General features: G+C 38.9%; 1 protein-coding gene across 1 annotated transcript in view; it reads right to left on the bottom strand.

Moving 5' to 3' along the window:
* LOC116843355 overlaps positions 1-20,765 on the bottom strand; it is an 89,180-nt gene that overhangs the window by 19,890 nt on the left and 48,525 nt on the right. Inside the window, exon 4 of the mRNA XM_032813726.1 lies at positions 16,020-16,149. Coding sequence (XP_032669617.1) covers positions 16,020-16,149 — 130 coding nt within the window. The remainder of the gene's footprint in view (positions 1-16,019; positions 16,150-20,765) is intronic.

Below are 20,765 nucleotides of genomic sequence, written 5' to 3'. Positions count from 1 at the left end.
TATATATATATATATATATATATATATATATATATATATATATATATATATATATATATATATATATATATACATATATATTTATAAATACTAAATATTTTTTTTTCTCAGTGTAGTTAAGCTTTTTATTTATTTTAGCTTTTTATATATATATATATATATAATTATAGAAAAATAATTATTACACTGCGAAAAATTATATATTAAATTTAACACATTTCATATGTTTCAATTTATCCACAACATTTTTTTTGTTAATTTAGTACAAGGAAAATATGTAAACAAATAACATAACTTATATGTGCACTTTACATAGTAACACTTTATATATAAAATGTCATCAACAATTTGTGTATTTGTACGTAAATTGTGTTATTTTAACAGTTAGAAGTGGTGAATATACATTGAGAAAAAAAATATCTAAGAAATAAAAAATATTTATTCGGTAAACATTAATAATATATATTTACTTAAATTCAAATTTTCTCTTATTTAAATAGAATAAACAATTGCTTTCATGAAAAGCTAAAATTCTAAGAAAATGTATATTACTTTGTTAAAAAATACTTTATAGTATAAATAAATATATTACCACACATACACACAGTCGAATAAATCCTTTTTATTTCTCAGATACTTCTTTCTCTCATTGTACTCAATATAGTCAAAGTAACGTAACGACAATATGTTAAATTACACGTTTTGAAAATTTAACATAAATATTTCTACATAAATCGATATTAATATAAATACAAAATGTTTTTTATCGTGTATAAATTATAATCAAGAAAACTATATTTTTAAAGTAAATTCTACTGTAATGTTAGTGATAATAACCTTCGTATGCATATCGTTACTACTATTTTTGTGTCAGCATAATCAAGAAATATAGTTACATTGAAAAATAACTATAATTTTTTTTTGTTGGATTAACTTTTTTTTCTCAGTGTGCGAAGATATGCATTTGAACGAAAGTTTTCTCTAGCTGCGAATAATTTTAATCGGAATCGCACGGAAAGATACCGATTGTTTATTACCCTATAAAATAACGATTACATAATCATCGCTAACACGTGTTACGTGTAAGTCACGTGTACGAGCCTGTTATAAATATTGAACACGTGCGGCGACACGATCGCAGCTAGGAAGGATCGAAGTGGAAGATGAACGTTTGATTAACCAACGTAAGATCGTCTTCGTCGATATGCCAGATAAGACAGGAGTTAATAATATAACTATATATTCCACGCACAAATTTATGTTTAGAATATCGCGATGATGTTACCTAAACCACGATTATACGGTATTATGCAGATATTCGGTTTCGCGTTAAATCTCAACGAGAGATCTTTCGCGAACCGCGAGCTGACGTCTTCCCAGTGAAAGCGCTCGGAACGAATTATTTACATGCGCACTTTTGTAATAGGCAAACGTTGCTACGCATTATCCGGAAGTGCGCGAAGCGATGTCGAAGAGACGTTATTCTTGGCCATTGCGATACTCTGAGGCCCGTATTAATAGTCGTTATTTGAAACTTGCCTCTCTGGTGAGATATTCAGATTTGAGTCTAGAGTTGGACGTGTATTTTCCAGTTGAATTGCGCGATTAGAAATTTAATGTCCCATATATTATACGAGTAGAAAATTCAAGTCTAATTTTAAATTCATGTATACACGGAGAAAAAGAGTCTGGTTAAATTAATGTGACACGTTTGGTTAAGCAAGTTTGGTGAAGATAAACAGATTTTCTGATTATTGTAATCACATATTCTGGTATTCAACGCTGGTTACAACAAAGATAAACAATATACAGAGTAATTTAGAAATATTTGTATAAATTTGAGGGTGAGTTCTTCATACTTAATAAGGAAAAAATGTGTCATACACATTGTTTAAAAATGCCTTGGGCATTTCATCATCAACGTTAAACAGTTATATCCTAAACATGAGTATATTTTACTCAGTGCATTTTCATTTGCTCATATCTTCCATAAAAATTATCAAAATCAATGCTTTTTTTAAACTAGTGTATAAAATATTAAAAAATATGAATTTATTAATGTTTTTGCAATTTAATGAAATTGGTAAAAATTATAATAAATAAACAAAACATATTTTTTTAAAACAATTTTTAAGAACACTTGGTCTGGATAAATTTTGCTCATGTTTAGTGTTCTAGGATTAATCAAAATTATGATTTGTTCATGTCTCACCAAAAAGCTTATATATTCTTAATTCACATTAATTCTTGAAAATTCTTAATTTTTTAATTCTTAATTTTTTAAAAAATTATGATTTGTTCATGTCTCACCAAAAAGCTTATATATCCTTAATTCACATTAATTCTTAAAAATTCTTGATTTTTTCTCCGTATGAGTATCTCACGTGGGACAAGTAATTACTATTAAGACATGTGTCTGTGACTACGTGTCCGTTACTATTAATACTTTATCAATTATATAAAAGCTTCTTGCCGCAACGATCGAAGTCTTCAATCTTACGTGTCTCTACGAATGCAGTAGAACATTCAAGAAGGTAGATCGCAGACTCCGTCGAGAGCGACTTTAACGATCGTAGTCGGAACAAAAACAATTTTAAAAGTCACGACGACCGTAGCACGCGCGTCGTAACTACCAGTTCGATTGGTATCCGATCAAGTAACGGGAACATCGTAATTTCTTTTGGAGGTGTCTTTTTCTAGTTAGAGCAGAAAGGGTCGCGTTCGCACGAATGTGTAAAGATAACCCAGCCGGGGGCCGACATGCGAAAAAATGCGGCGCCTCGGCTATCGAAATGACTCGCGGCGTCGCTCTGACGAACAGCGACGTCGACCGAAGAAATCGTCTGCGGGATGAAAGAAGCGGCAGTGGAAACGTGCGGATTACTAATGACCGCACCCCAGGCCTCTTTTATTCAGCAGCCGTACGATAGTTGGATCAGGTACACACCCTTACGGTAAAAACTCACACAGCCGTACGTCCGATAGAAACGTTTTGTGTGATTTATATGTCTTAGCTACGTTAACATTCTTCATTTACTGGAAATTATTCTTCTACTTGTTTCTTCTCTGATCTACACTCGCGTATATATCTTAGACTCTCCTCCGCAATTTTTGTGAAAACATAGAACGGATTGAGGTGAACATAAAACTCCTATACTGTTTTGCGATATTCGCAATAATAGTCGAAATATTAATTAAAGAAGATTGGTAAACGATCACGCGCAATATGCCAGTGGCACCATCTGCCGTTGTATACTTATACATTAAGTTAACAAACTGGCCCTCTATCATTTTGCAAATGACCACATAGATTTTTAGATATTAATTAATTAATTAATTAATTAATTAAAAAGAATATTTGTGCATTATAACACACAATTATGTAACAATTTTCTTTTATTAATAACTAAAAATCTACGTGGTTATTTGCAAAATGGTAAAGGGTTTTTTGGTTCAATTTAATCTTATGTAACACAACAGCACACATTGCCACTACAGCTCATCTACCATCGCGCGTGATCATTCACCAATCTTCTTTAATAAATATCTTGGCTATTATTGCAAATATCGCAAAACAATATAGGACTTGTCTACGTTCAATCTGTTCTACGTTCCCACAAAAATTGCAGAGGAAAGTCTGCAGAGGACACCCTGTATACTTACTTATAGCTTGTTGTAGTGTACATACACGCCCGAGTTGAAATTTTGTCTCCACTTTCAGCTTACTATTCCAAAACCTATTTTGATACCTTGAAATCTACATCAACTTTTTTTAATCCTATTTAATCTATTCGAATTGAAATTTTGATCCTTTTCAGCCTCACTATTCCATTCAACATCTATTTTAACGTTAAGAAAGTGAAAAGAAAAATTTAGAACATCATCAGAGTCAAAGTAAGAGTAAATTGTATCATTAGAATTAAGTCTATTTTGCTTGTAACTTTGTTTAATAACAACGTAAGATACTACGCGACGGATTTCATTAATCCATTACAAATTATCGTGGCAATTTTTTATAAGACTCGTAAAAATGTACTTGCGAGACGGAAAACGATTAAGTGTTCCGTCGGTATACTAGCCTTGTAAACGAAGAATATATCTTGTTCTGTATGATATGTTTGAAAAACATTCACGAGCACCGCGGAATATTCGAAATGAAATCGTTCCTGGGAGCAATCGATCGAGTCGATATGCAATCGATTTGCCCCATTTGTTACGCGACCTTGATATCGTCGTATGGTCGCACGACATCGCGCACAATAAGCCCGAGAATTTGCAGGTGGCTACTGAAAGTCACGGGCGATAACTCATCGAATGACTCATTCGAATACCGTGATACGTTATTGGCAGTGAGGACCAGATATATATAATATATACGTCGGGACAGATGTTAGAAGATCCTTGCTCGACATATCGTGTAAAATAGGATCCAAAATGAAGATGGAAATTATGAAGCAAACTAGTACATCATTTAATTAAAAACTCGGGTTGCAAGGAGTCTTTTAAATAATCATAACAATTGAGTTCTTCATGTGGCATTTTGTAACAGACCTGTATTGTAGAGAGAGAGGAAGAGAGACAGAGAGAGAGAGAGAGAATTTCAATATTTTAATTTTAATAATTTTTAAATATCTAATTGTTTAGCACATCAAAAATATAACTTGGAATTTTTATGAATAATAGGAAATTTCTTACTAATCAATGTTGGGCATTAATTGATTAAAATGTTACTTAATGAAAATGATCGGGAAATCAAAAAGTAAAATTAATCAATTGTAATCATATTAAATAATATTAAATAATATTATTCTTCCCTCTTAAATAATATCCGAAGTGTGACACCCCAGTCGAAAATGAAGTCGATCGCGTAGCTTGTTAGAAGTTGATTGTGGTCCATTTGGAACTTTCCCTGAATGTTCCACGTGGGTCATAATCAGCTTCTGGCAAATTAGCGACCGCTTCACTTTCGACTGAGACGAAGCTTAAAAATTGCGTGTTTCGCGATAATCAGCAGATCTTGGCGGCGATTCACTGGAATGAAAATTAACAGCATAAATTTTAGGGAAACGAGGAAAGTATCAACCGATCGTAATAAAGCCTTTTTTCGAGGAGCACTTAGCTTTTATCTTGAAAACAATTTCATTTGCACCGCATATGCGCGCGCTTTCACGCGCGTTACACTTCGCTGGGCGGTTTATGATTTTCGCACGGAAAGCGCCTCGCGCCGCCGATGCAGCCGGGCGCCACAAAAATTTCGAAAGCGCCCACCGCTATAAAGCTAATTTATATCCACTTTCACGAGCGCGTTTTAACGGGTCGCACGAATTCGTGAGATGACGTCCGCTTAATTCGCGAGTCGGTGTAAAGTTTACCGGTCGAGACGAAACGCGCGCGCGACGTCTGGCGACATAGCGCCGCCGCTCTACGTAGCGGCGGAAAGAAGAGAGGTAAGACGTTACTTAATGCCGTTAGTATCTGTTAACGCAAGCAAATCGATGCTAATTAAGAAAGCGCCTGGCCGAGCGCGCTTAGTTCCCCGACCTCGTCGTGTTTACACGAAATTATAGCTCGTAAATCATAATCATCGTATGATCGGCCGGGAGATCGCCGGGAATAGCTGCGATATTCGACATAAAATTCAATACGCATGCAATGAGTTCTGAATCCGCGATCATTAAATCTGGATTAGCGGCCAGCTTTCTTCGCAGCGCTCGCGCTTTGATCGGTGTAAATGGATAGCTGACGTAGTTGTAAAACACAAAGGAGTAAAAAAGGCAAAAAGCGAGAAAACATTAGTAAAAGATATTGAGATACTCAAAAGTAAATTTAAATGAATATCTACGTTCAATTTCCTACGCATATAGAATATTTTAGTTTCTGCTTATCTTACATAAATTCTTTTACCGAATTTCTGGTAAGAACATACTCTCAGGTAAGGAACATACCGTTGTTTGCAGAATGCTAGATTTTGTGTTCACTTTGATGAGTTTTTTATCTGCACACGTAACAGGTATGTGTCAATAATTCTATGTAAATAATATGTACAAAATGAAAAGACAGTCAGTTAATGCAGAATGTCGATCTATTTCTCGATTAAATAGTTCTTCACCATATAGCTTCGCTATAAAATTCTTTCCGTGTAAGATTTCGATGAAATGAAAACCAAAATGAGGATAATTCGACAAGACGCAACAGCTCTCGCTTGGGTATTCGAAAGTGAAAATATAATATATTTAATATAATAATCTATGCCGCGAAACGGTTGGTTTTCCTGATTTCGAAACGCACTCTATCGACTTAGAGCTACCGGGTGGCGACCGGGGATAGCGCTGACGCAAAAATTACGACACGGAATTGTACGACTCGGAACGAGCGATTCGCTTTTAAGAAACGATTACGCGTCGTGGCGGGCAAGATTCCAGAAAATTGCAGCCGAGGCGCAGTCGAGTTTCGCGAGGCTCATCGAGCAAAACGACTTCGACGAAGAAGAAGTGGCCCGTTCCCGGGAGGATGTTTACCTGCCGGGACCGTCAGCCACGCACGGCGATCAGCAAAGTAAGGTACGGGCAGCTCTTCGATGTACAACGGACCCGTGAGGAAGGATGTCCAGTAGGGGTCAACAAACGCGAGGATCCTTGCACGGCCGGGCAAGGTCGTCGTGAATGTAAAAAATAAACCGAGTTCCCCCGCGCCGCCGCCCGCTCTTCGCCCTTGTCGAGTGCGCCGTGACTACGCTGAAAAGCATCCTTCGGACAGAGAGAGAAAGAGAGAGAGAACCAGTCCCCCGTGTCCGGTTCGTAACTCCTTAAGCATAGTCTACAACGCAGAACCTGTGAATGCGGATGTGCCGCGTAAAAGTGTCGCGCGATCTCGACTGTTGGAACACTCCAGACTCCGGTATTCTCGGAGTGCCGGTATCGAGTTTTCTATTGGGAGACAGCGTAGGTGGGAGGGAGAAAAACATCATCCGAATCTCCGTTCTGAATCAATCGTACTAAATCACGCTTGCACGAGACACACCGAGCGGGAATGTACGAATCTCCGCATCGCGCGAATAATGACGAAAAGGAAAAGAAGGAATGATGTATCGAGCGAACGAGCAGATCGAAGCAGAGCAAAGTGAAAAACCAAGCAAGCGAATCCTGGAATTTTATCGGGAGCCACGTCATTGAGACTCTTTGCACGTAATAATAAGCCTTTCGCGGTATGAATAATGGTACTTTCCGTCGCGCCGACAGGAGACGCCGGTGGATGAGTATGTGGAAGGCGTAGCCGAGGAGAGCTGCTCGGTCGCAGACTTGGCGCCGGTGAAAATGCACTGATTGAGAAATATCCCGCGTAATTAGAAGCGAGCGACTTTAAACCGCTCGGCGCGCGCACCGCGGATGCACGCTGGATGTCAATAGACCGTGTCTGCCAAGGAGAAAATCGGCATGTCCGTGCCCGAGCCGCGTGCATTATCCGCGCACGTGCGCGCCGATCCCCGCGATCGTACAACACATGACGCGCCATTAACGATTTCACTATCATCCGAGCGACAAAAGCGTGCGCTCGTCGCCACCAAGCACGAGGCCCCTACGCCCGCAAGAGAAATTTATGGGATTTTCCATGACTAGGCGAATCGCGCGATTCAATCGCGCGTTACCCGCACCTGCGGCGCGATGGCACTCGTGATGCGTGCGACATGAGTCGATAATGATAGGACGTATACTTGAAAGATTATTATGACGAGAGAAAATTATTTAGGTATGATATTTTTTAATACACTGAGAGAGGAAAATTATTACAGAAAATTATTTGTGTATATACAGGGTGTCCCAGATCACATTCACAATCTCTTGTGAGGACGTAAAGCGGATTGAAATGAACACAAAAGTCCCATACCGTTTTGCGATATTCGCAATAAATCTCAAGATATTAATTAAAAAAATTGGTGAATGATTACACGTGATGTGATATATGAGCTGCAATTGCGCCGTCTGCCGTTGTATACTTGTACATTAAGTCAAGCTGAACAAAAAAGTCCTCTACCATTTTGCAAATAACAACATAGATTTTTAGATATTAATTAAAGAAAATTTGTGCATTATGGTACATAATCATGTAACAATTTTCTTTGATTAATATCTAAAAATCTATGTTGTCATTTGCAGAATGGTAGAGGACTTTTTTGTTCAGTTTGACTTAATGTACAAGTATACAACGGTAAACGGCGCAATTGCAGCTCATCTACCATATCGCGCATTATCATTCACCAATCTTTTTTAATTAATATCTCGACTATTATTGCGAATATCGCAAAATGGTATAGGACTTTTGTGTTCATTTCAATCCGCTTTCCATGCTCACGAGAGATTGTGAATGTGATCTGGGACATCCTGTATATATATATATATATATATATATATATATATATATATATATATATATTAAGTACACACTGAGAAAAAATTTGCCCAGACATTCGCTCAATTCAACCAAATTCTTTTTTCATTGTATATAATCTGACAAATAATATTATAATGCGCATATTTCGTTTTACACGATTATTAGAAACTTCGTAATTTTAGACATTCGACTGTTGTTCATCTTTGCGAATAAGATTAGCCGAAATGTATCATAGACACGTGTCCAACTGAACGGTCGTTGGACGATTAAGAAACTTCGTATTTCGGGAGTATTCCTCCTCGTCTTCTGGTTTCCTTCATTCAAATAAACATGGTCAAGGTCCGACCTTTCGCCGATCTCCGCAGTGATGTGTTACACTGAGACGAAATTCACGGATTTTCCACTCCTCCGACGATACCGACACATTCAGGCGACCCAGTCGCGCATTATAACTGTTCCTCAAGGAACTCGTGGATACCGGAGAGTTCCGCGAATAGAGACACGCGGAGAAATCCGTTATCCACGAAACGTTAATTACGAGACTTCGATTGTGTTCCCCCTGCGAAGCAAAGTGTGGCTGCCCACGCCGCCGTGAGAAAACGTCAATTTCGCTGCGCCCGTAATCGCGCATAAAGTCAGTTCTTATCGCGAGACTAATTAATATCGCAGATTTCCCCCATTTTGCCGCGATCACTGTGAAATTCCTTTGAAATCCGGGCAGGTCTTATCTCGTATGATCTACGATTCGATGGAGCGTGCGGAGAGCACTGCTATATCCGGACGTAATTATTTTCTTGCGGGTCGCGCCGCTGATCGTTTGGCATAATCGCGGAGAAATTCTACCTGGGACAATAATTTGTGCTAAATATAGGTAGCGCGTGCTGCGCGCACATTGGCGTATTACGGTCGCCTGGCGAGCTCATATAGTGGCAGAGATAAAAAGAGGAAGTGGAAGAAAAAGAAGAAACGAATTCTGGAGTTTCTTGCTCTGCTCTCGCCGACGTTGCGCCGGCTTCAGGACGCCACCGATAATGATGTTGATGATAACGATGACGATGGCAATGACGATGAAAATAATGATGAAGAAGATGAGATGATAGGGCGGATCCCAAAACCGTTGCTGTTACAGATATTGAAAAAAAAAGAAAGAAAGAAAGAAAGAAAGAGATTACGCACATATCACAACAATGATACCAAAGACTCTGATCGATCACCACCTACAGTCGTGGCCAGATTATGGTCCTCATTACGTTGGCTATCTAGTCTCGCGGTCTAAGCATCCTCGCAGCAATCCCAAGATAACTTCGCCCGCTCGACGGAGCAACACGACGGCCGCTCCGAACGAAGCCAGCAGCCTGGACGGCTAAAGCTAGGTAGGTGGACTGATGGACAGACGATCGGGCAAAAATCATAATTCCATCTCGGCGCCATTAACCCAATAGCTGATGCATTTAAGATCCCCGCGTAGCGTGTCATTAACGCACCGATGAATTATGCACTCGAAATGGAGAGAAATTCGCCCGCTCTCAAGGGCGGCTAAGTGGCACCCGCGGTGAAGCTCACGCAGAGGAGAATGGCCCCGTGTTAACGGTGAAAATGGACGGACCGCCGCGAGGAAAATCACGGAAAAGAGAGAGGCCCCCGCGGAAAGACCGAGGGAGACCTCTCCTAGGAAATCGAAGACGTGACCGGTGATTATCTTATCGGAGCGACGAGCAGCATCACGGCGCATCAGATCTCGGCCGTAATCGCGCCGGGTTATTTCTGTATGCACCGGGAGGAGCGCGCACGCAAGAACGAGAACAGAACGGAGACGGTGAGGAGGAGCAGCACGGCGAGGCGAGCAGAAGAAGCGTCTGTTTGCTCGGCTCCGGGAATAGAAGCGACGAGTTGCCGCTGCTGATGCCGCCGCCGCTGCTGACGTTCTGCTATTGCTGCATGCCGACGGTCCCGGCCGCGGCTGCAAAACGAAGAGATCGCACGAGGAAGGAAAAGGAAAAGGACGAGGAGCTGGCGCCGGCGCTCCGCGGTTTCTAAGCGGCCTCCTCTCGGCGAGCGCTCGTTGAAAATTACCCGGACGCACGTGAAAATTGCCTGGCGGCGCGCGAACTGTCGCGGCCGGCTCGACGAGAGTGATGCCGCCGCGGCGCCGCCGGACGGTTTCCAACATCGTAATTCGCCGGGATGAAATTGGTACACACAGATAATTTCGACTACTTTCAAGACGTTTCGAGATTTCTTCTCGTCATCGTCGTCGTCGTTGTCGTCTTCGTCGTCGTAACGATCCATTCGTGCGATCGCGAACACGCGACAGAACGACTTTCTGCTCTCGCTCAGGGGGATCTTTGGCGCCAGGAACCTCCGTCTCGTCGTTGACTGCAATTGTGCAAAATGCTCGCTAGGATACAATACAAATGTTTCCCGTGGCGCTTGAAAGTTAGGATCCGAAAGTTTTCCCATAGAGTTTGAAAGTTGGCGAAAAGAGACAGAAAGGTATTTATTTTATTATTGCACGGAAAAGAAAATTGATTAACCCATTAAGGTCCAAGAAAAAACCGCTAAGGATAGGCTTTCAAGAACTATCTAAATTAGGACAAAACTTCGAAATTTGTTAAAAAGTGAAAACAAATTTGTGTTGGATTTCAAAATTCAAGATGGCGGACCAATATATCAACCCGAAAATTTGAAATTTTGACTTATTTGAGTGAAAATCCGTATAGGGGAGATTTTGGATTTGTTGAGTATTAATATGCACTTATTTGTTCAAAATATTTCATTGAAATAAATCAAAATTAAACGTTTTTGGCCGCCATGTTGATTTTTAAAGTAAAAAAACAATTTTTCTTCTAAAGTATGATGTTTTGCCCCAAAACAAACACCTTCGAAAAGTAGCACCTTATAATTTGGTTGGATTTTCGCCAAATAACAAAACTATATCAAATTTTCGCATTTTTGGGCGGCTACATTGGATCCGCCATTACAAATTTTGAAAAAATAAGTGTATATTTATACTCAGCGAACCCCAAATCCTCCCTATACAGATTTTCACTCAAATAGCTCAAAATTTCAAATTTTCGGACCGATATATTGGTCCGCCATCTTGAATTTTGAAATCTAACACAAATTTTTTTTCACTTTTTAACAAATTTCGACGTTTTGCCCAAATTTAGACTTTTGAAAGCCTATTCTTAGCGGTTTTCTCTTGGGCCTTAATGGGTTAAATCAATCTGTGTGTGTGTGTGTATGTATGTATGAGTGTGTGTGAATTCAGAATACAATAACCAGACAGTCTAGTGAGAAATGAATGAACTTTAATTTCAAAGTAATCAAACAAGTTTGGTATTACAATAATAAAATAATATTCACCTTTCTTATTAGATATTTTATTAATTTTTTAACTTAAAAGAGCTTCTTTTAAGGTGTTAGAAGGTTGTTTTCCTCAAAATGTTAATGTCAATGTCAATAGTTGTCGCCTGAAACTTGTCCCATGCGAGATATTCGGATTTTTATTCAGAGCTGGATCTAAATTTTTCTGCTAAATTATATCGTAAATGGTACAGAATTTCTTAACACACACGCATACGTTTTATACGCGAGAGTCAACGAGAATTCATTCCGTATCTGTCGCAATACTTCATCGATGTCAACGACCATCGGCGATTTACTGTGCACGCGCATGCATGAAATCATTTTTAATGACGTCCGTTGCAATTTTGCATCGGAATGTCTTCCTAAGAAAGACATCTGTTGTGTGCAGTTAGTTCAGCGAAATTTATTATTCGTGACTTCATCGTCCCTTCATCGGCTGTATTCGGCGCTACGTCCTAGTATTATTTCCGTTCGTTGCGTAGCTTCGTATATATCGTCTCTTGATTCGAGTTACAGTGAAGTAAAAATAACAGCTGATTAGGATCCACTCTTTGTGTGCGCATTGTGTTTCTCCACGCTCTCGTCGAACTCTCCAGTCGGTGTTGAATGCGATTTCAGTATTTTCACGACGTTCTGTTCGTTGAAAGTGCATTATTTGTTTCCCTCGGGGTTTACGTGTATATATAATTCTGCACACGAACGATCTTCTTCTTCGTACTTTTATCGCGCCTAGGAATGTTGTTACGAAACGACATCTCAAAGAGTCTCTTCCGAGAGCGAACTTCTGCGAGTTAAACGCGCCTTCCTTTCCGAGACGACGCCAACTCGGCAATTTCCACGGAAGAGTTCTTGCCGTAGATTCCGCCGCTTGTTCCCCGATCGAGGGGTGAACGGTAGCCTCATGTTCATGGAACATTCGCGGGGCGCTTAAGGGAAAAATGCGAGCTATTTCTGATACGGAGTAACATCCGCTCTGGTAGATGAATGCTAAAAAGCTCGACAGGTCGATGCACAAGGCTCTTCTTTGAGAAGACAACTTCTTAGCTTGTAGGAAACAGCAAGAATAATGTAACGATCCAGAAGATATAAATGCAATAAAAATGAACGATTTTGTTTACTCATCGGTGATCTAGTTGAATGATTCGTTTCGCAACTAACTTCTGTTTTTACAAGAATTCACGCTGCTGATGTTGCGAGATACTCATTTAAATAGAACCTAATCAATAAAATTGACGAAATGAGCGGTAAAATACCGCGAAAACATCGAATTGTTTGTTCTCTCGATGAAATTGAGGAAGGATGCAATACTTGAAAACATTACTGACAAAATACTGGCTTTTTTCTGCAAAAATTATGTCATATTAGTTGCACAGAGAGTTACGAATGCTTTTATATAACGAAGATACGCGCAGAAATAAAACGAGTATATCATTAACTGTCAGATACTGTATATACAATATATAGGTATATTTTTATACGTTAAAAGTTAAAATATTTAGAGACCACAAAACAATAAAAGATTAGATACATGCTCGGACATTAGTACTTTTATCTTACATATTCCTATTTTATATAACATTTGAAGCTCTCGTAGAGGCATAATAGAATTGAGGTGAACATAAAAGTTCCATACTATTTTGTGATATTCGCAATAATTATCGAGATATTAATTAAAGAAGATTTGTAAATGATCACGCGAAATATGGTAGATGACTATTTAATACATTAAAATCATTCCAAAGTCACGCACCACGTTAACCAAGCATTCACGTATTTGCATGCCATTTAATCTCAGTATATGTATTATGTAAGATCTACATGTACAAAAAATAGTAGAAAAGAATAATATGATGGTGTGATTGCCTCTCGTTTTCGACATTCTTAGAATTTGTCATACACTTTGGCATTCCCTTATTGGCTACGTTCCGCGCTTACTACCGTTAGTGTACTACCGTTGTCCGGTGATTCATTCGTTACGTGCAGCAGGAAAAATCTAGAAATGAATTATCACTTGCAAACCTGGAAATTAATTTTCCGCCACACTTCTCTTTTGTCGGCAAAATGTACTGTTTGCACCTGGACGCGACGATAGATGTGCGCTTAGTCTCGCGCAACGTCTGCCGTTAAGTGGCGTTTAATGCGTTAACTGCTGCGACACGACGCGTCTTTGTTCCAGCGCCATCCATTATCTTGCACGACGGCCAACGTGTGACAGAAGCGTCACACAGTGTCGAGCATTGAATGGTCGCGATATCGCTCGCGATTGCTGGCTCAGTCGCGATCGAAGAATGGTAAAAAGGACAGAACTACCACGCTGTCCTTGCGCCATCATTGGCATCGTGAGCGCGCGCGCGCGCGCGCGACGAAGCTACATTATATTAAATGTTTATGTATGACGTGGTGAACGGCTTTGTCCGCCAATACACAGGTCGGCTAATGGAACGGCGACATGTAACGCGATAAGAAAGCCGTGAGTTCTGGCACAAAGGAGGAAAGCGGCCGCTACTACCTCTCTCAATGCCGGTAGAGATATTATCTCCATTCGTTGTAAGAATAGCTGGATAACGAGCGAATTATAAAAAATTTGAGCGACATTGCTATTGTCGGCATTGTGCTCGAGAACGTCATTACTAATCCTATGGTGATTACCGGCATTCCTAAACAGGAAGACATGTTGAAAGTAATATTGATTATTCGCGCTAATGGCGCGATATTAATTACGCGGGAGCATTAACCGCAGAACGCGCATTTCTTCTCTTCAAGTATGGCATACTCGGCTGTTCTGTTTTCAAAGTTTTCAATTTTGAAATTCAGCTATCTGTGATTTATCTGATAAGAACCGTTTGAGTAGAGGTTCCTCCTACCTATGATTCAAAGCATGATGTCAATCGTACAAAGATTTCGAGACAGTAAACAGTGCAAAAGTGTTGTAGATATTGCATATTCAAGTGTGATGTTAACATAACTTTTTCGTCGTGTGGCCAACGAAAGTAATAATAAATGTTCTCTTACTTATTGTATCTTACTTACTCTTTCTTACTTATTGTGAGTATATATATATATATATATTTTTTTTTTTTTTATTATATGAGTAAATGTATATTTAACTTTATTGATGTAAAATATTTATTTGTCATGAAAAATGATATTTCTTATATTTAATACTTTTACATTTCTATAGTGAGTTTTTATCCAGAAGAGAAGAGAAAATAGAAATAAACATTTTTTTAATACAGAATAGTATTTTATCAACTAGAAATTGCCATTGTTATACTTTTTAGGAAACACAATAATGTCGTATTTTCTCTTCTTAAAGTTCAAAGTTTGTACTTTCCGAAATGCTTATTGAAAATATTTTTTAGTACAATGTATGAAAAATTGGAATTAAAAAAAAAAATAATCTTTCTCGAAACTTGTATTGATTTTATTATTTATAACTTTTCTATTAACAGTTCTATTTACAGTTCTATTAACAGTTTGCTTTCGTCACCGTTATATTGCTGAACGTCTATTATATTGAATGAGAAGATAACATTTAAAAAATGTAAAAAAATGTTAATTTTTACTAATGTTATTGAAAGATAAGATTGACTCGCGGATATGTCATGTATGACATTCTAAGGTTAGGCGAAAAAAAATTGCGAAATTCTCAAGAAACATTGGAAACGTTTCTGCGCGGCCGAAATGTGGACGTAATTCACATAATTTGAGGGAAGATTAGAAATCATAAAAGATATATACGCCGATCGATTCCTGGAGATTGAATTCTGCGAAAAGAAGTATTGCTTAAAGCGGCTCTAGAAAAACGAGAAATTGTAGATTCGACGGAAACGGTAATCGTGATAAAGTATTACTTGGTCTCGGCGATCCGCGGAAGTCAAGGCCGGGGATAATAGATCCATCATCGAGAAGATGATAATCCAGTCGGCGCATTAGCGGTCTCTTTAACCGCAATTAGTATTAACCGCGAGTAAATCTCGAGTCCCCTGTTACTTTACGATACGACTCGAGCGGAATGGCAAATCTATTAATTTGATCCACGTTCTTCGCGGTTGAAGTACGATGATGGGACGGCGGGGAGTAGCAGTCGACGCTTTCGAGAATATCTTACGAAACAGCGCATTTCTATATGCTTCAAATGTAGATGACGAACTGCGATTAACATTAGAAAGCGCGCGGCTTAAAGTACACCTATGTATGTACACGCGTCGCGCGGGCCGGGTATTACTTAAACATAGATTTGGAAAATGTAACTCACTGACCTACATCCACCATATGCTGAAGAGTCGGGAAACGCCTCTTGACGCGAAGCGAAATCCTCTGCAGTGTAATGACGTACGCGAGCACGGCATACCTCACGATGTTGCGCCTCATCAGCCGCCCCCGTTCGTCCTGAAACAGAAATGAACGCACGTCGGTTACAAGTACGGTTACAAGTACACAGAGAGAGGATATTACAGTTCGTTTTTTCATGCGAGTACTTTTCAATTTTACTTGAAAATACGCATCTAGCAGTGCAGAAATAGACTGTCAGATTTATCTTGCTAATTGGAATAGAACTGTAAGATCTGTTTTACTGAAAGGCATGGTAAATTTCACTGAGGACATGACAAATGCTTGAAAAGTATATTTCAGTTTCTAAAAAATAAATAATCAAATTAATACAATTATTTTGTCATATATAACTAACGATATTGATATTCTTATTTATGAGAAAATGATTGTATTAATTTGTATTAATATTCGTCTTCATTGAAGACTAATAATATATAACCAAGAATATTAATATTATAATATTCTATGAGAAAATAATTGTGTTAATTTGTCTAAATTGAAGAATTTGTCTTCGTTTATACATAATTTCATTTTAACATTAACCTTATTTTTAAAATGTCAACGACATTCTCCAAACAAAAATATCCTTTTCTCTGTGTTGCAACATAGACCTTAGACCTTAATTAGGACAGTCTATTTCTGCATTATTAGAAACATAGCAAAAGAACTTATATATATATATATAAAATAAAAACTATAAAACATTCTTTCCGTGCGTTGTAATGTTTACTATAAGATTTTCTCCGTGTAGATCTCGCGATAGGAATTTCTTGGTGAATCCGGAACAAGTGCTTGTCGTATTTTTACTTCGATTTTAATGGACATTTAAAGCGTCGCGAATGCGGAGTACAGAATCGAGTACAGAATTGGCGAGAACGGCGCTGACTTCAAAATTCGTTTCCAAAGCCGATCGAATGCCAGACACGTTTCCTCACGTCTCATGCACACTTTCCCCTTGTTCTCTTGGCCCGGCGTTACGAGCGTCGGCATGAATCGCCGTCGGCTCGAAACTGTTCCAGTATTAATCGGAGAAAAACCGGCGGTGGCGCCTGCCGGCCATTTTTCCTTTCGTTCTTGGACGCGCACTTTTGTAACCGATCGCGCGTTTTGTAATCCGTCGACAGTCGGCGAATTGCTTGGCGGAATGTCAATTTGATCGGAAATGAACATCGGTGGTTGACGACGTTCGCGACATTGAGATCCAGTAAATACTCGCATTGCCGTGACGTTAAAAAAAAAATTAGCGATTAATTATTAAAGAAGGAAAACAGATTGTGGATGAGGAAAAATTTCACGGCGCGTCAAATAAGAGAACGCGTCAATTCTCAGAAAAGCGCCACGTGGATTTATATGCACGGCACTTGAAAGTTCTGACACGTTGTTGCAGATTCTAAAGACCAACGTGAAAAGATAATTGTGCATGTCTCGAGTCGCAATTTCATCGTTGAATTGATTAAGTTCAAGTCGGACGATCCGATCGCCGCCTCGTCGTCGTAGGTGGTAGTTTTGAAACGTATCGTTACGTATGTGGGACGCGACGAATTAAGATAAAGCATTTTGTAGATCGAGGCACGTATCCCGCGACATAATGTATGCTACGGCGAAAGAAAGTCGTCGGGATGCAAATTTTCGGGTAATTCATAACACGTATGCAACTGACGTTGCGCGACTTAAAAGTTCAGGACGATCTGCACGAGATCTCGAGTGCTATCACCGACGGAGAAAATTGTAGCACGTCGCAGAGTAAAACGCGTAGCGATGCTAATGCCTGATCGACGACGAATTGCGAATCAATTGCGAAAGCGGTCGGGGTTATCTACTGCGACGGAGAAGTCTCTTTTCTCGCAATGACCGGAGGCGAGCCGTGAGTTTCTAGTCAATATTAAATATTGATTAAATATTGATTAAAATTTTATTCGACTAAAACAATCAGTAGACAAAATTAATCAATCGTCATATATACACAAACTTATGGTAAAAATTACTTGAAAAATTATGTTCACTGAGAGAAATTATCTGATAAAAAATTAACAAACAGATGTTTCCGGTCAAATTTTCGGTCAATTTTTATATCCGATTAAATTTTATCAAATACTTCCGATCATAGTGGCATTTCGTCAGATAAACCAATCAAAAAATTATGAACTAATATTTCTTATCGGCGGAATCATCGGATATTTTCTGATCCAATATTTGGATATTTCGGATACAAAAATTCATCGGTATTTTGATCGGAAATATCCATTTGTAAATTTTTTATCGGATAATTTCCCTCAATATAGATTTTTACAATACTATTCATAAAGATGGATTGTACAGACTTTATAGTATGAATTACTACAGAAATAGTAAATTTAACGAGTTACCAAATATCAGAAAATATTGTTGCGCTCTAACTTACTGCACCAGTGTACACTAATTCAGAAAGTTCTTCGTAAAAGAACAGGTCTAATAATTTAACCACGTATCAATTAATTTTTGCTGAGATCGTCCTAGATTCTAGTAGACGAAAAAAACGTGGGATTTCTGGTGTTATTAGAGGTATCTCTACTTTCGGAATTTGATATAATAATTAATGAATAATTATTGATTAATAACTAGTTTTACCAATCGATGAAATTATTTGCGATTTTATATATAACAGCTGATCAATTTTGATTATTGATTTGCCGATCATTTTAATTGAAAATTTTAAACAATTAATATCCAACGCTTTCGAGTCGATATTTTATGCACTACACATAATTGTGTCCACTTCTCCACAGAAGTTCCTTGCATTCTACGTTTACGGCGGTAATGAGCTATAAAGCAGCTCGGGCACGTAGAGTTCTCATAAAGGATTACGCCAATCATTATCGATCGCAGTCGCGTCGAGAAATATATTTAAATTCTACTTTGTCCTTTTAGTGAGATACTCAAGTCCCCTTGGTGGCATAGTAAATACAGAAATAACAGCAAAATCAATATTTTGAAACAGCGGCGACGTTCGTTTCTTTGCTTCTCCTTCTCGTTTTCCCTTTTCTTGAAACCATTCCTTTCTCTCTCCATATTTCCGACCTTTCCGAATCGAGTCGTTGTTTCGACGTTTCGGAATCATCTTCTCAATGGCCTCTCGCGTCTCCTTCGCACACAGGAGACGAGATAACCCTCTCGTTCGAAATTCCGCGACTTACCTGTCGCGCGTGTAAAAATGCCCGTCTTGGAAACGACGCTCTTCGTCGCGCGGGGAGTCGCGAGGGGTGGAGGCAAAGGCTCGCGGCCGAACACCGACCGTCTTGTGTCTCAGGGCCTGCATTCCAATTGGATTTCAATGAAAGGTGCAGCCCAGAAACTCGCAATGACCACTGCGACGCCGCTCATTCACAAATCGGACACTTGTATTACGCGATTACATGACCACGGGTGCACGCGTATAACCGTGGGCTCGTTCGCGGCTGGAGGACCTTGTCCCCTACCTACGTGCAAAAATTCCATCGGAACACGCCGTTCCTAGAGATCCGTCGCGTCGCAAGCGCGCACGCATACGCTTTACGCTGCGCTTCGCGAATCGAAAGTTCACGCACGGAAACGCGTCTAACCGAGTAATACGGTAACTCACGCCCGTAAGGGTGTGCAACATAGACATATAATGCATACAGAGTGTCCCAAACCTCCATAATGACCCTGAGTGAGAACGTAGAACAGATTGAGGTGAGCAAGAAAGTCCTGTGCCGTTTTGCGATATTCGCAATAATAGTCGAGATATTAATTAAGAAAGATTGGTGAATAATCACGCGCAATATAGTAGATGAGCTGCAGTGGCGCCGTCTATCGTTGTATACTTATACATTAAGTCAAACTGAACAAAAAAAAGTCCCTTACCATTTTATAAATTATACTATATAGATTTTTAGATATTAATTAAAGAAAATTTATGCATTATGATATACAATCATATATGTAACAATTTTCTTGAATATTTAAAAATTTATGTGGTCATTTGCAAAATGGTAAAGGAGTTTTTTGTTCAGTTTGACTTAATATATAAATATACAACGGCAGACAACCCCACTGCAGCTCATCTACCATATCGCGCGTGATCATTCACCAATCTTCTTTAATTAATATCTCGACTATTATTGCGAAAAATGGCACAGTATTTTCTTGCTCACCTCAGTGAGCATCTTCAACGTTCTCACCAAGGGTCATCATGGAGGTTCGGGACACCCTGTAGACTGCGCGTTCCCTATCTTTCCCATTATGAAAAAGCGTCCGAAAATTAGAAAGAGCAAAACCCTATTCTATCTTTGTCATAAAACGTGGTGAGGGAGAAGCGAGTGGTCTTTGATTGGTGGAACAGATACTGACAAGTAACACTACCCAAGTGCCACACGCCGATCTTCTTGAAACTTTGCACACATATAGTACATCGAAAAACATTAGACACGTATTTTTTTATTCTGGCTAACAAGGCATTTTAAGGTTAGAAAATGCATTCGAAATTTTAACATTTTATAGCACAATGATAACTAACGCTACTCCTGAGCGTCATTCTTTTACAGCTTGATTGATATAACTGATGAACCTCTAGATTGATATAACTGATGCCAAAATCGTAATCATGGGTCTAAAAAACTTCTTCAAAACTAAATAAAGTCTTTGAATAAGGACTTTATTCTTTGAATAAAAAATAA

Source organism: Odontomachus brunneus, unplaced genomic scaffold (assembly GCF_010583005.1).
Source record: "Odontomachus brunneus isolate Ranch 3 - 2012 unplaced genomic scaffold, Obru_v1 Obru_scaffold_032, whole genome shotgun sequence".
In the NCBI taxonomy this organism is placed as follows: Eukaryota; Metazoa; Arthropoda; class Insecta; order Hymenoptera; family Formicidae; genus Odontomachus; species Odontomachus brunneus.
The sequence above is the reverse complement of the archived record's forward strand: the minus strand, read 5'-3'. Positions and strand labels throughout refer to the sequence as shown.